The 15,143-nt window shown below is 46.3% G+C and overlaps 2 protein-coding genes across 2 annotated transcripts in view; one reads left to right on the top strand and one right to left on the bottom strand.

The window, feature by feature from the left end:
* Nucleotides 1–9,845: 9,845 nt before the first annotated feature.
* Nucleotides 9,846–10,500, bottom strand: LOC116088667. The gene has a single exon (XM_031368201.1). The coding sequence runs from the start codon at nt 10,498–10,500 to the stop codon at nt 10,180–10,182; it is 321 nt and encodes a 106-aa protein (XP_031224061.1). The 3' UTR covers nt 9,846–10,179.
* Dner (delta/notch like EGF repeat containing) overlaps nt 9,918–15,143 on the top strand; it is a 290,910-nt gene continuing 285,684 nt past the window's right edge. The window contains exon 1 of the mRNA XM_031368198.1: nt 9,918–10,846. Coding sequence (XP_031224058.1) covers nt 10,571–10,846 — 276 coding nt within the window. The 5' untranslated portion in view covers nt 9,918–10,570. The remainder of the gene's footprint in view (nt 10,847–15,143) is intronic.

The raw sequence follows: 15,143 nt of genomic DNA, 5'->3' as shown, positions 1-15,143 counted from the left end.
TTTTTTCTAGATCAATTCTGTAAAGTCTAGATTCTTCCTCTGTTAGCTTCACAGACCTAAGAGTGCATGGATTCAGTGCATGGATTGCTAGGTCTTCTAGCTCTTCCCAAAGGGACCCTATGTGTGTATAGAAGCACCCTTCTGTGGGTCATTTTTTCTGTGACTGGAGGCAGTGTAAGACTCTGTCCTGGCTTTTACTTCTGGCTTATGAAGAAACTGCCAGTCAGAGGTAAGAGTTCATAGCCTTTCCAATACTTTCTAGGTGTGCACATAGCCCTGAAATATGTACCTGACTGTCTAGACTGCCAGGTGTGTAAGAGCTCTTGGAAATCCCAGAGTTCACTGCATTTTGTTTTTATTAAAAAAGAGTAAGCTTGTTTTCTTAAATGTGTCCCTTTCTGATAGATGGATAACTTCAGTTGGTTTCCAGAAATGTTTAATATTTTATTTTTAAATAAATATATGCATGTATGTCTATTTATGGATTTGTGCACATAAGTGCAGGTATACTTGGGGGCCAGAAGAGGGTGTTGGATTCTTTGGAGCTTGAGTTACATGGTGTTGTGAGTTGCTCAATATAGTGTTAATCAACTCCTGAGCCATTTAATTCCTGATTTTCAGAGTTCTGCTTCCTTCTCCTCCTCTACTTCTTCTCTCTTCTCCCCCTTCCTCCTCCTCTTCTTCTTTTGGGTTTCTGAGACAGAGTTTTTCAATGTATTTCTGACTGTCTTAGAACTCAGTCTGTAGATCAGTCTGGTCTCCAACTCACAGAGATCTGCCTGCCTCTGCCTCCCCAATGCTGGGATTGATGGTGTGTACCACCCCTGCCTGGCAGATTTTCAAAGTTCTTAAAAAATTCTTTTTTCATCGGGAAGTGGTGGTGCATGCCTTTAATCCCAGTACTTGGGAGGCAGAGGCAGGCAGATTTCTGAGTTTGAGGCCAGCCTGGTCTACAGAGTGAGTACCAGGACAGCCAGGACTACACAGAAAAACCCTGTCTCGAAAAACCAAAAAAAAAAAAAAAAAAAAAAAAAATTTCAAGAGTTGCTAATGTTAGTACTATCTTTAGAATGATTAGATCTTTAGAGGTTTTTACTTCACATCAGAACTGCTTCCACAACAGTTATTTAAAAGCAGAGAGAGTTGAAGGGGGTACGACTAAGGCTGGGTGTGAGGAAGAGTTTGATTTACAGATCCAGGCATATTATGATTATGGTTCTCCCCTTCCACCATGTGGGCTCTGGGGAATCAAACTCAGGTCCTGGGGCTTGGTGGATCCTGCCTTGGTGACTAGAGTTCAGGACACCTAAGAGAAATATGTAGCTAAGCTTCTTTTTAATCCAAAAGGCCCTTACTTAGGAGTATTTTCTCTGAGTCATCCAGTCACAAGGAGAGCCGTGCTTGTGGGGCAACTACTGAGAACTTTCTATTGTATACTTTAGAAATAGATTTAACATTTAAAAATAAAAACGAGGATTATTGAGATGGCTCAGCAGGTGAAAGCCGTTGCCTCAAGTTCTGTCATTCCCAGATCTCACATAGGAGGTGAGGATACACCATAGCAAGCTGTTTTTGACCTCCACACACATACACAGTGGCAGGAGGAACACACACCAAACACACATACACACACACCATACTCCCCCCGCTCCCCCTCCCCCCATATCCACAGTGTGCTGGGGCAGACAGAGACAGTAATGGGGGAAAAGGGTTGTTGGGTTGAGGACAGAGACACCAAGAGAATAAAATAAAATGTCATCATTTTAAGATAACTAAGAAAAAGTAAAACAATGTCTTGCCCAGCTAAGTCTCCAGGCTGGGTTGCCTTTTGTCTTGCTAGCAAGCGTTTGACAGAAGCATTCACTGTGTGGAAGCGAGCAGCAGTGTGACAGAGCTGTGTGTTGAACAATCAATCCATTCTCAGGCCCTCCCTCCTCCTCCTCTGCTCTGCTCCTTTGCTGCCATTCTGGGCTTCTGGCCTCTGCCCCTTGCTCAGCCATCCTGGGGGAGCGCTTGTTGGCTTGTCTTCCATTCCTGTAGCTTGTGAGCAGGTTTGCTTCTTCTCACTCCCATTCCCTGCCCACAATTCCCAGCTCTGAAACAGTTGGTTTTGTCTATGGCCTTTTTTATTCCTTAAAGCCATGCATGATTCAAGAGGGGGGAAAAAACAAACTATCATTTCCCCCTGGAATTAAAAAAAAAATATTCTATGGTCCAATGGACCTTGGGGTGAGTGCTCCCAAATATTTGCTTTCTGAAATTCAACATTAGTAAGCAGGACAGTGGCAAAGAATCCTGACAGCTTTAAGATTAAGGGGCAGAGCAGAAGAAGGTGGAGGGAGTTCCATGCATTTACTCAGAGAGGCTGCGGGGAGTAGCGGTGGGTTCACCTTGGCCAATGTGGATGTCTGGGCACGTGCTGAGTGTCCCTGATGAGCTGTCACGTGTGTAAAAATGTCGTCTGCCTTGTGCCTATTAATTTTCAACTCAGCAGCAAATGGAATTTACGCTGCTGAGAAGTTTTTAATCAGTTGGTGACATCTGCTTCTAAATAAATTGGCTTCATCCGAGATAAACGATTGTAGGCGCTGTGGATGGCGTTGCGCCAAAACCCTTTGATATTCACAGCTCGTTCTTTCGAGGATGCTCAAATCTCACCTCGCCTCCTGACGCACGAAGGATCACGTGATGCCACAATCACATCTCATAGTGACGTGGGACCAGTTCTTTTGGACACCACCAGACAGGGTGACCTGGCAACCTGGGAAAAAGCTGGAGCCTGCACTGAGAGAGGGGGATGTGGGGAGACTTTTGCCCGTCTCCAACACCTAAGCTCTTCCTTGTAATTTAATTAGATTCCACAAAATACAGCTGCATTCTCTCATGCATCGTTAAAGCAAACAGAAACGCACGGGCTGTCTTCTGAGCGCTCGATTGTGCTTGGAGAACCAGCAGACAGGCAGACAGTGTCCAGGTTTCCTTTTAAAGCTCCATACCCTCTTTCTTCCCTAGCATCTTTGGAAAGATGCATACCAGCACGCGGAGGGGCCGGTGTCCTTTCTATGGGAGTACATGGCCTCTGCAAGGACACCAATGCTGGGCCACAGCAGCTCTCTAACTGTAGTACGAACTGTGAAATATACTGTGTAGATCTAATGAAAACGAAATGACTCCGCTGGGTTAAACTTACAGTTCGTCTTTATTGGTAAAACAATTAGAAGTCACTGATTACTTTAGCTAGAAATCATCTTTCTCTTTTCAAAAAAGATTTTATTTTTATTGAGAGGAAAGAAGGGAGGGAAGGAAGGACACCGGAGAAAAGAGGAGGGGAGGGGAGAGGAGCAGAGAGGAGAGTTGGAAAGGGAGAAGGGGAGGGAGAGGAGAGGAGGAGAGGGAAGAAGGAGGAGAAAGAGAGAGGAGAGGGTGTGTGAGTCTGAATGGACGCAGGTGCCCATGGAGGCCAAAAGAGGCCAGTAGATCCCCTGGAGCTGGATCTCCAGGCAGTTGTGAGCTGCCTGCTGGGAACCAAATTTAGGAACTCTAGAATATAGCGAGTGCTCTTATACACAGCTTCCGTGTTTGTTTTTCTTTTTAATATTTTAGATTATCATATAAAGTTACTGGCTCCATCATGACATCTTTATACATATACATGGATATACTTCCTTCTCATTCTCTCCCCTCTCCACTATCCTCCTTTGTCCCCTGTTCCCCTCTGGCTGGTTTCTTTTGCTCCCCTCCTGATTTTTCAGTACATGTATTCTGTTACCTTCTCTGATTCCCATCTCCACTAAGATCAATTCCTCCTCTCATGTTCTACTTTGGGGACCTACATACACATATAGAAACACATGCATGTACACACATGAAATTTTAAATCCAGGTCCCACAGATGAGAGCATGTGCAATGCTTGTCTTTCTGTGTCTTGTTCATTTCACGAAGGGTTGCTGTTTTAAGTCTCATCCATTTTCCTGCAAATGTCACGATTTCATTTAAAAAAAAAAACTGCATAAAATTCTGTTGTGTGGCACTGGAGAGATGGCTCAGCCGTTAAGAGCACCAACTGCTCTTCCAGAGGTCCTGAGTTCAATTCCCAGCAACCACGTGGTGGCTCACAACCATCTGTAATGGGATCCGATGCCCTCTTTCTGGGGTGTCTGAAGACAGCGACAGTGTACTCACATACATGAAATAAAATAAGTAAATCTCTTTTAAAAATTCTGTTGTGTGTGTGGAGCTTTGATGTGTATTTGTTTTATTCATTCACCTGTTGATGGACATCAGACAGGTCCATTTCCTGTTGTGAACAGTGCAACAGTATACATGGATGTGTAAGAATCCCCATCCACAAACCCAGGAGAGGGACAGCTGAGTTTTATGATGGTTCTAACTTTTACATTCCTAAGGAACCTCCATAATGGTAGACATAGTCTTCAGTGTTTCCTCCAAGGCTGTAGAGTTGAGTGTTTTCCCCATTTGCCCCATCCTAGAGCCCATCACAGGATCCTACCTGTAAAGGTAGCTTCGCTGTCTCCTACTGAGGCCATCGCTTTTCTGCCTCTGTCCTAAGCATAGCCTCCCTCAGTGCTTTATGTCAGACTTACTGAGCTGTGTGTGTGTGTGTGTGTGTGTGTGCGGGTGAAGCCTTCCAGTTTGTCATAGTGTGTGTGTGTTAAGATAACACAACTCATGCAAGTCAGTCCCCTGCCTCCACAAGTGCACATCCTTGGGACTGAACTCGGGTTGTCAGAGTTGGCACTAGGTGCCTTCAACTGCCGAGCCATGTCACCTGCTGAACTATCTTGCCAGTGATAGATTTACTGAGTTTTGCCATCCATGACATGAACATATTATCAAAACAGCATGAAGTTACTAGGGCCACGGTGGCCTAGGTCACAAGGCCGCCTGCTTTCATCTGAGCGACTGGCTTTAGAGACAGTAGAGCTGGTTCCTCCAAAACAGGACTGGAGCCACCTACCCAGGAAGGAGAGAAGGTAGATGCTCCACTGTGTGCAGCATTGGTGATGATGTTGCTTGGATAGTTCAGCTATTCTTGGGACATTCCCTTGGAACCTGGGAGAACCACCCAGAAGCAGCAACTTCTAGACCTCGGTGTGCACATAGAAATTCGTAGTTCTCGCCATTAATGGAAACATCCTCCATACAACAGTAAGAGCATGGACTGGTTTCCATGGCAGCAAAGACCTTGGAAAATCCAAAGTCTAGAGTCATTCCTAGCACAGCAGAGGTGGGCTTGAACTGTGCCTTCTTCTCTGTAGGACACTGGGATCAACTCCTTCCTGAAGAATGGGTGTGTTCTGGTAGGGCACACCTCTCATGATAAAGATGCTGAGACTAAAAGCAGTTACTGAGTTTAAAGTAACTCTCCTGTTTTCGAGTGTGTGACAGATCTGATCTCTGTTTGGTGGTACTTCACGTGGTGGATGAAATATTTATATAGGGAAGGTCTTCCTTCCTTCAACCCTTTTATATTCAAGACTTAACATTTAAACCTGCCCAAGATCCAATCAATATGAGAATGATAAGGTACAAGAAATTACTTTAAATAGCCGCCAGAGCAGTGGTTTAATTCAAGTCAGAACAAGTCTGAGAGGAAGAACATTAAGAGAAAACTTGTCTTAGGCAGCACGGAGGAATTGTTCAATGATAATACAGAATGAGCTAGCCTGACTGTGCTAAGATGCTCAAATGACTAATCAGACCGAGGCTAGTACGGAAGTGAGATAATTGTTACGGTACCTCTGACTGTGGCATTTCTTAGTGAAGGTCTTGAATTACATTTAAAACCACCCCCTAGCATTGTATTTTTATTTCTGGGCTGGGTTTTGGTCTGATTGGCTTGCGAAGATTTTGGGAGCACAGAAGAAGTGCTAAGGGAGAGATGAAAATACTAACTGCAAATTCAGAGTTTAGGAGTATATTTTGCTTCTACTCCTGCACAGCCTAGGATAATGATTGACTTCCTCGGTGCGTTGTCTTCCCCTTTGCCTAAGTTAGGGTTTCTATAGGTATGATTAAACACCATGGCCAAACAAACAAACAAAAAGGAAAAACAAAAACAAAACAAAACTTGGAGAAGAAAGGGTTTACTTGGCTTATGCTTCCACATCACAGTTCATCATCGAAGGAAGTCAGGACAGGAACTCAAACAGGCCAGGAATCTGGAGGCAGGAGCTGATGCAGAGGTCATGGAGGAGTGCTACTTACTGGCTTGTTCCTCATGGCTTGCTTGGTCTGCTTTCCTTTCCTTTTTTTTCTTTCCCTTTTTTCTTCTTCCTGCCTTTCTTTCTTTCTCTCCTCCTTTTTCTTTTCTTTTTTTGAGGCGGGGGTTTCTCTGTGAAGTCCTGACTGTCCTAGAACTTGCTCTGTATACCAGGCTGACCTTGAACACTGCCTCCCAAGTGCTGGGATTAAAGATATATCTTCTTTATAAAACAAACAGACAGACAAAATGAAGTGAAAGGGGCACTAGGTTTAAATGTCTGTCCTCTCCAAAACTTATATTGAAATTCAATTCCTGCTTCTACTGGGTTAAGGGGTAGAACAGTTAGAAGTTGTTACCCTAGGAAGACTCTGTCCTCATGGGGGAAATCAATGTTCTTGTGAAAGCACGTGTTTGGCTCCTTCTTGTACTCTCTTGCCTTTTCACTTTCTATCATTTGATGATTCAGTTCGAAGGCCCTAGATAGATACTGACACCTTGCTATTGAACTTTCCAGCCTCCAGAGTTATGTGGGGTAGAGGTGATTGCCACCAAACCTGATGGCCTGAGTTCAATTCCCAGGATCCACATGGTGGAAGGAGAGAACCAGCTCTTGCAATTTGTTCTTTGATCTCCACAGCATGGTATGGCACATGTACATCCAAAATAAAATAAAACAATGTAACAGGTATTAGTTACCTTGTTTTTAAAAATTACATATTTTAATAGACTTATGTTATGTTTTGAATCTGATGTGTCCTTCTTGGGCTCTTGTTTGGAATACTGAGTCCCGAGTTTGTAGGGTTGTTTTGAAGGCTGTAGAACCTTTAGGAGGTGGGCATAGCTAGTGAGATAGGTTTATAGGTGGGCCTGGTTCAATATGCCCTAATTTTCTATTCCCAAGTTTGTGGATGGCTCCACTTCCATATCCATGCCTCCATGCTTTGACAGACTAAAATCTCTCTAAAACTGAACCACAGTAAACTTCTCTTCCCTTGTTTATGTCAGGAATTTTCACAACACAAAAGCAATCCAGCCTGGCAGGCTGATGTGGGACTTGGCTTGCACTTTCTAACTGTATGCCTTATCTCCAAATTCTTGATAGAAGAGTATTGGCTTCGTTTACACTAACTCTAGAAATTCAGTAGCCCATGTGCGGTGGTTTGAATAAGAATGGCCTCCATAGGCTCATATATTTGAATGTGTAGTCATCAGGGAGCGGAAACTATTTGAAAGGATTAGAAGGATTAGGAGCTATGACCTTGTTAGAGGAAGTGTGTCACTGGAGTTGGGCTTTGAGGTTCCAAAAGTCCATACCAGACCCAGTCTCTCTCTCTCTCTCTCTCTCTCTCTCTCTCTGTTTACAGATCAGGATGTAGAACTCTCAACTACTTCTACATCACTATACCTACTTGTCAGCCACCATACTTCCTGCTGTGATGATAATGAGCAAACACCTGAAATTATAATCAAGTCCACAATTAAATGCTTTCTTTTATAAAAATCGCCCTGATCATTGTGTCTCTCCACAGCAATAGAACAATCAGTAAGACAGCATGTCTTAGTGTATGCCATCCCAAATGTACAAAGTGATGGTTTTCAGTCTCCTCTATTGTCTCAGTCCATTTTGTGCTACACTCTGGAAATTTTATAATGAACAGAACAATAATAGTAATGCAATACTTGCATGGTGTTTACTACATGAGTGCTTTGGGGTCAAGAGCTACAAACTCATGCTCTTTCCCCAGAACTCACCACATGACTCTGCATATGTGGGTCACAGGCCTAACTGTCTCTCTGGATTGGACATGATTTTCAGTGTCTTGAAGTAAATCAGCTATGTTGTCCCACATAAGATGTGAACTATTAATAGTCTATCATGGAGAGAGGGCAGATGGATGGGGTGCTCATGAGCCTCCCCCTCCTTGAGATCCCAATTACCACTGTATAAGAATTGGACAATTGATCAAAGTGAGTGGGAACCCTCTGTGGAATAGCTGTCATTCAGGTGACCTGCTGGTGGGATAACTGTGCCACTGCTATCCCTGTAAATAACTCCAATAAATTCACTGCTTCATGAAGCTGGACTTGGATGGAATCTTTTCTTTGGTCTGTCAGTTCTTTTTTTTTATCCACAGTGAACCAATGTTTTATTATATTTTTTTCAGGCAAATTTAGTTAATGAGTAGAGCTGGAAGAGTCCTCTGATAGCTGGAAAACTTAGCATGTAATCTAGACAAAACAGTTTGGCGATGTGTTTCATCCCTGTAATATGCCCTTAAAAATTAAAGACATAATACTTAACCCAGACAAACCCCAATGACCTTTCCTAGAAAGTTCAGAAATGGGCATCAGAATAGAGGCTCTTTAGGTCCCCTATTTCAAAGTGTTAAGACATTCCAAAAGGATTTGCTTAGGCAAAAACTTAACAGATGGAAATGGGCCTTTAATTTTTTCACAACATTTTTGATTAAAAATATGTTCTTTGGCTTATTTGTTTGTGTCTTGGCGGAAGGAAATGAGCAGCCCTATCGTTAGTCTAGGAGGGAGAAGTTCCTCTAACTTCTGTTAATGGCCCAGAGAGCACAGGAACCACCTGAATGATGACACCAGGGCCAGCAGAGGGCGCTGGAGTGGCACAAAATTAGGACTTTAAGAAGAGGTTTCAAGTAAAAAAACCCGCCAGCAAGTGGGAGGGAAATGCAGGTATCATTGGGGTTCACTCTGTGAATAACCCCTGCTGGGCACAGATCTGTCTAGGTTTTGGGGGTCACCCTATTACACAGGAATTTTAGGTATCTTTTAAACAAAGGGTTTGAGATTTGAGATCTAAACAGGTTTGGTTGAGGCCAGGCAGTTCACCTTCTGCTTCCACTAGAGGGCTTTCAACAGCCCCTGGCCACTAGATCTGCTGCATCTAGAAGCCTCTCATGAAGTCTCTACTTTTTTATTAGCCCGGTGTTTTACAAAACTGCCTTTTGTGTTCTCTAGAAAATCTGCCCAGTCTGTTAATGCAAAAGTCATTTTTCCTTCTCTCTTCTCTCTTCTCCCCTCTTCTCCGTTTCCCTCACCTTCCTTCTTTCCTTTCTTCCCCCCCCCCCTCCTTCCATCTCTTCATTCCCTCTTCTCCTCTTCTGGGTTTCATGTAGCCCACGTTAGCCTTGAATTCCCTAGGTAGCCAAGACACATCTTGAGACTCCTGACCCTACTGTAGTAGCCTTCCTACTACTGGTGATACCGACGATGCGAGCCATACGAGCCAGCTACGCCTCCTTGCTTTACGTTTTGCATAGACTGGGGTAACTGGTTTTATAGTCTGTTCCTAGTAGAGGTTGTGAGAGGCGGTTGTGAGTGGAGACAAAACTGACTGAGTTTTGCCTAGCGGATTTGATCTCCGTCTCTGCCACACCAGGAGCAGCCTAACTGGGAAGATACACCAATCCTCCAAGTAGGTCACCGTGAAATCTCCTTCCCCGAACAGTTCAGTACCAAATGTCTGCTGAAAGGGCACGAGGGTTCCCGGTGTTCTGGGAGGGAAATCAAGAGACCCACTGGGTTCCAGCCTGGGACCCAGCCTGTCTGGGTCTCAGTTTCATCGCGTATTTTAAAATAGGGTTGGGTACTCTGATCTCCCACTTTCCACCACCACAAGTCTCTTTCAGTCCTTGTGAGCGGCTAGCTGGGCAAGGCCAGGCGAGGAAACTGCCTGTTCAGCACCAAGGACAAGGGCCCCGGCCTTGGACGTACAAGGTCAGGTCCTTGAGAAGTCCGCTGGGTTCGCTGGTGGCGCGCGAGAGCTGTGAATTGCTGGGGACAGGGACAAGTATTGTAGGCGCGGGTGGAGCTCCGTGAGAATAAGGTCAGGCCGGTCCCGCTGCGGTCTTACAGATTCTGCGCCAAGAGGTCGCGAGTGGCAGCTGCGAGCCATCTGAAGCGGTCTCTCCAGGCTGCCTCTCTACTCACTCTCCACCCCAACATCACCTCTCTCCCCTCTCTCAGCCGAGGGCCCCCACCTCTGTGCCATCCAGCTTTCCTTTGGACACACCCACGACTCTGACCCTTTGAGGCTGGGGACCGAAGACAGCCTTCCTGCAACTTGCTGAGACGCGGAGCAGAAGGGTTTCCATCCCGGGTCCTCCCGCCGGGCGCCCAGCCTCCGTGGGCCCCGCCCCCGGCCCCGCCCGCGGTTGCCCGGGGAACCACAGGCTCCCGCAGCTGCAGGAGGCGTCCGGTCCCGCTGAGCAGCACCAGCCGCTGGCGCCGCTGCCACCGCCATCTCCGCCGCTAGCAGCGCCGCCGCCACCGCGCCCAGCTCCGCTCCAGCTTCTGCGTCCTCTCCGCTCGCTATGCCTCCCCGCCGCGCCCAGGCGCCCGGTGCCCCGCTGCTGCCCGTGCTAGCCTTGCTGCCGCTGCTGCTGGGTGCTGGGCCCCAAAGCAGCTGCTTGGCCAGCCCGGTGCCCGCCGCGCCCCTGCCTGCTCCGGGACCGTGCGCCTCGCAGCCCTGTCGAAACGGGGGCGTGTGCACTCCGCGTTCCGTGACCGACCAAGATCATCCCCCGGCCGATGCTGAGCCCGGCTACAGCTGCACCTGTCCCGCTGGGGTCTCTGGCACCGACTGCCAGGTAAGTGGACATTACGACCGCCCAGACACTTCGGCCGCTAGGGCTCCAGTACTCCAGATAATAGCTTCTGTTACTTTAGGAAGGGAGGTGGTAGATACAGACCCGGGGCCCACCCTTCAACTGAGGCTCTGCTGTCCATCAGTTCTTTGGCAATGCCAGCCAGGGCTCTCGGGGCGTGTCCTGTGCTCCAGGGCCCGGCAGCCACCCCATCCCTGGTACTCGTGGATTTGTCATTGGCCACCAAGTGGCGCGCCCCTTCCTGGAGGCCCAGGCTGAGCACCAGCTAGCTTGATGCCTATTGAGGAAGAGCAGAGAAGTCAGTTCTGGGAGTTCCCTGTGGGCTCAATGTCCAGCTGGGCTCTGTTCCTGGTTCTACTGGACCTGGCGTGGGTCAAGAATGCATTTCGTGGGGTGAGGGTGGGGGGCAGGCTAGTGGGTTCTGTGCCAGGTGGTGGGGCACTTTCCTTCCTTTCTTCCACCCGGAAGGCAGCCGAAGGCTGAGAGGACAGCTGCCGCCTTTGGCCTGCGGCCAACCCTTTCTGAGTTTGGAACAGGTGGAGACATTCGAGGGCATCAAGCTGGGGCTTCCCGAGTCGCCCTTCTGGCTGGCCGCACTCGCAGCCAGGACACAAGCAGGGCATCGGGGAGTCTGAGGAAGCTGTGACACTGTGAAAGGTTGGGAGGGGGCCAGCAACCGTCCTTGAACTGGAAGTGTCCGAGAGGGATCTGACAGAAAATAAACGCCGCTTTCTCAAGTGTGTTAAAGCTCAAAGAGCCTACAAACTTTTTTTTTTTCACTGTTGAATTGGTAGCTCATTGTGTGCGCACAGCTGATCCTCTAGGAAGATCACACACACACACACACACACACACACACACACACACACACACACACGGCATTAGTCTGAAACAGCTAGATTAAACCACAGGAAGATGGAACGTAACTGGGATCGGCTTTCTTCCTTTCATTGAGGGTGGAGGAGTTGGTTTTGTATAAATTAATGCACCGATTGAAGACTTTAGGACTGCTCTGAGCAGCTCTACTTTTAAATGAGGAGGAGGGCACCCTTCCGGTGGCATAGGTTTCATTTAAGTAGAGGTGAGTGGGATTAAAGAGGCTTGACCTTGGCAGAAAGCTTTTTTTTTTTTTTTTTTTTCCTATTACAATTTTCCCCCTATAGTGGCAAAAATTGGAGACCTACTCTATCAATGCTTTATTTCTTCTCTCTGTTAACTGGTTTTAGTAAGTGTTAATTCCCTCGAGGGAAAGGAGAGAGGGCAATGATGGGATATTGTGTGGTATGAGCATCCAGCAGACTTTAGACATGGACATTCTTGTGGGGAAAAGCCTCGTAGAGCCATGCAAACCATCGGGGACAAAATCTGGCCTTTGTAAAACAGAGACTGGCAGGTTGAAGTCAGAGGATGGATTTATACTCATTGTTTTCTTCTGGAGGATGATAGCTTTTCCTGAAGAATCAAGATGCCGGACTGCCTCTGTGCATGCCTGGGTTCCTTCTTTGAGAAAAAAAAATAGGTGATTTAGACTCAGGGTATAGTAGAAGCAGATAGGAGAAGAGAGATATTAATTTAGATAAAAAGACAAAGCTAATTAGACATTGGGCCTTTAATACAATTGTGACATTTTTGTGTAACTCTAAAAATGGATATTTGATAGAAAATACTCAAAAGAGGGAAAGAACTCTATTGCTCTCCCAAAGATGGTGACAGAGAAGCACACATCTTTGTTTCAATATCTAAGGTAGTTAATCCAGAAGGCTGGTTACTATTCCAGAAGCAATTGGTTCACGGCAGAGTTGGGTTTCTTCTACAGCTCCCGGTCAAGGTGGGTTTGGCTGTGTGAGCCTGCCCACCCAAGAAGAAGCAACACAACATGCTCTGAGAGCTGAGTGGGGTGAGGAAGGCATCTGCAAGTCGAACAAGAAAGATGAGCAAAGTGGGAACTTGATTACTTGACTCAGTTACTCAGAAGAACTTACTAGATGATTCAGAGCTTTATAGCCCATAAAAAAATTGATTCCTGGCGATTTTAATTGAATCTTTCATGAGCTCACAGTAAGACTCATTATTCTCATATTCTATGGTCTCAGAAAACAATATACAGAAGGCAGAGAAGACAGAAAAAGAAAAGAAAACAAAAGAACAGAAACCTACATACAAATAAGGGCTGGGTGTGGTGGTGGAGCTGAAGTTCATAGGAGTTGAAGGCAGGAGGATCAGGAGTTCAAGATCATCTGTAACTACATAGCAAGTTCAAGGCCAGCCTGGACCACAATAGACTGTGCCTCAAAAATCAAACCAAACCCAAATCAAACCAGAAACGTATGCATGGTTAGTGACAGATAAGGAGACAGATGTTACCTAGTGCTTGATGGGAACCTAATGCTCAGCACATAGCACTGAGGTTGGAAATTTACCTCTGTGAAGAGTCTCTTAAACAACATCTTCCTCCTCTACCTACAAAGATACTTCATGCCCATGGCAACCTTTATAAACTATCTCTGAGGTCTCATTTTGTTTTGAGAAATGTAAACAAAACAACAACAATAGTAGCTGGACTGGCTACTTTTGTGTGTCAACTTGACACAGGTTGGAGTTATCACAGAAGGGAGCTTCAGTTGGGGAAGTGCCTCCATGAGGTCCAGCTGTGGGGCATTTTCTCAATTAGTGATCAAGGGGGTAGGGCCCCTTGTGGGTGGTGCCATCCCTGGGCTGGAGGTCTTGGGTTCTATAAGAGAGCAGGCTGAGCAAGCTGGGAGAAGCAAGCCAGCAAGGAACATCTCTCTCCATGGCCTCTGCGTCAGCTCCTGCTTCCTGACCTGCTTGAGTTCCAGTCCTGACTTCCTCTGGTGATGAACAGCCATGTGGAAGTAAGCCAAATAAACCCTTTCCTCCCCAGCTTGCTTCTTGGTCATGATGTTTGTGCAGGAATAGAAACCCCAACTAAGACAGTAGCAAAACCTCATAAATCACGAATCAGCTGCCTTTCATGTTTCTGGGTCCTTACAGGATCTGGAAATGGGGTGGTGCAGGTTTGAAGTCAAAGCGCTTCTGTTAAACCTGTGATGAGAGGTGATAGAGATGGTTGGGGTGCAGTTTCCTCATCTTCAAACTGCCCTGCTGTGTTTGTCCTGAGCAGCCTAGTGATCATGACGTTTGACTGCTGGCAGCTTTTGAGGCTAGCCTGCTGTTTTTTCTCCTTCATTCTATATCCAGGCAAGCTGGTAAGCAACCTGGGCACTCCCTCTCTCGATGCCTGCTGATGGGAGGCTCACATGATGGTCCCTGAATGATGCATTTGCAGCTCAACCCCTCAACTCCATTATCCCAGGCTGGTCTCCTCCTTCAAATCATTATGATTACAGGTCCTATTGGGATACTTTACTACAATGGCAAGCGAATGGATACTGAATAAGAGAAGTGAGCAGGGCATCGTGCTGCATACCTGTCATCCGGGTTACTCTTGTCGTGGAGGCAGAGAGCCCAGGCCAGCCTGGGTTCTACAGAGTGACCCTGTCTCAAAACCAACCAATGAACCAACCCTCCTCCCCCTCCCCAAGAGGCTGGGGATGCAGGAAGGTGGCAGTTGCTAGTGTCTACCCTGCTGTCCCCTTCTGTTGAGAGGTACAGAGGCATCTGCCTTCTTGGTCTAAGCATATGGGGTGGTTCAGTGGGAGACTTCTCATCTGCTTTCTCCTGGGGTAGTCATGGAAGCTAGGGATTATTTGTTTGCAAGGTTTATTTTGCTTTAATGAAAGAATCCTTTACCAAATATTCAAGCAGTTAGACACCTGTTTGTTTGTTTGTTTTTTAATCACATATTCCCTAAGGAACTTATCTTCTGAAATGAAAACAGAAATGTATCAGTTTCTGCACTTGGAGAAAAAGGGGGTCACTTAATAGCCATTTTAAATTTAAGTTAATGGTACTCATTAAGCTGATTCTAGACTCTCCTCTTCTGATCAAATGTGCTAATTGGAAACAATGTTTCAGATGAACAAACCCACTTGGGACTGAGAGGTTTTTTGGTGTTGCTGAGGATGGAAACAGTCTTGCAAATTTTATGCCACCAGTGGACTGAGTGACACTCCAGCTTCTGTCTGAGTCTGCTATAACTAAAGAGTGTGATTCTTTGCATTTCATTAGCCCTTTTTACTGGACCTTTTTTTTTTTTAACACACATGCACACACAACTTGCACATTTGAGAGCCCAAGAGAGCGTGCATACACCAGCGCCCTTTATTGTGGTGTCTGCAAAGTAACAGCAACCAACTGC

The sequence above is a fragment of the Mastomys coucha genome, unplaced genomic scaffold (genome assembly GCF_008632895.1).
Source record: "Mastomys coucha isolate ucsf_1 unplaced genomic scaffold, UCSF_Mcou_1 pScaffold14, whole genome shotgun sequence".
NCBI classification, from domain to species: Eukaryota; Metazoa; Chordata; class Mammalia; order Rodentia; family Muridae; genus Mastomys; species Mastomys coucha.
This window is presented reverse-complemented; position numbering and strand designations above follow the sequence as displayed.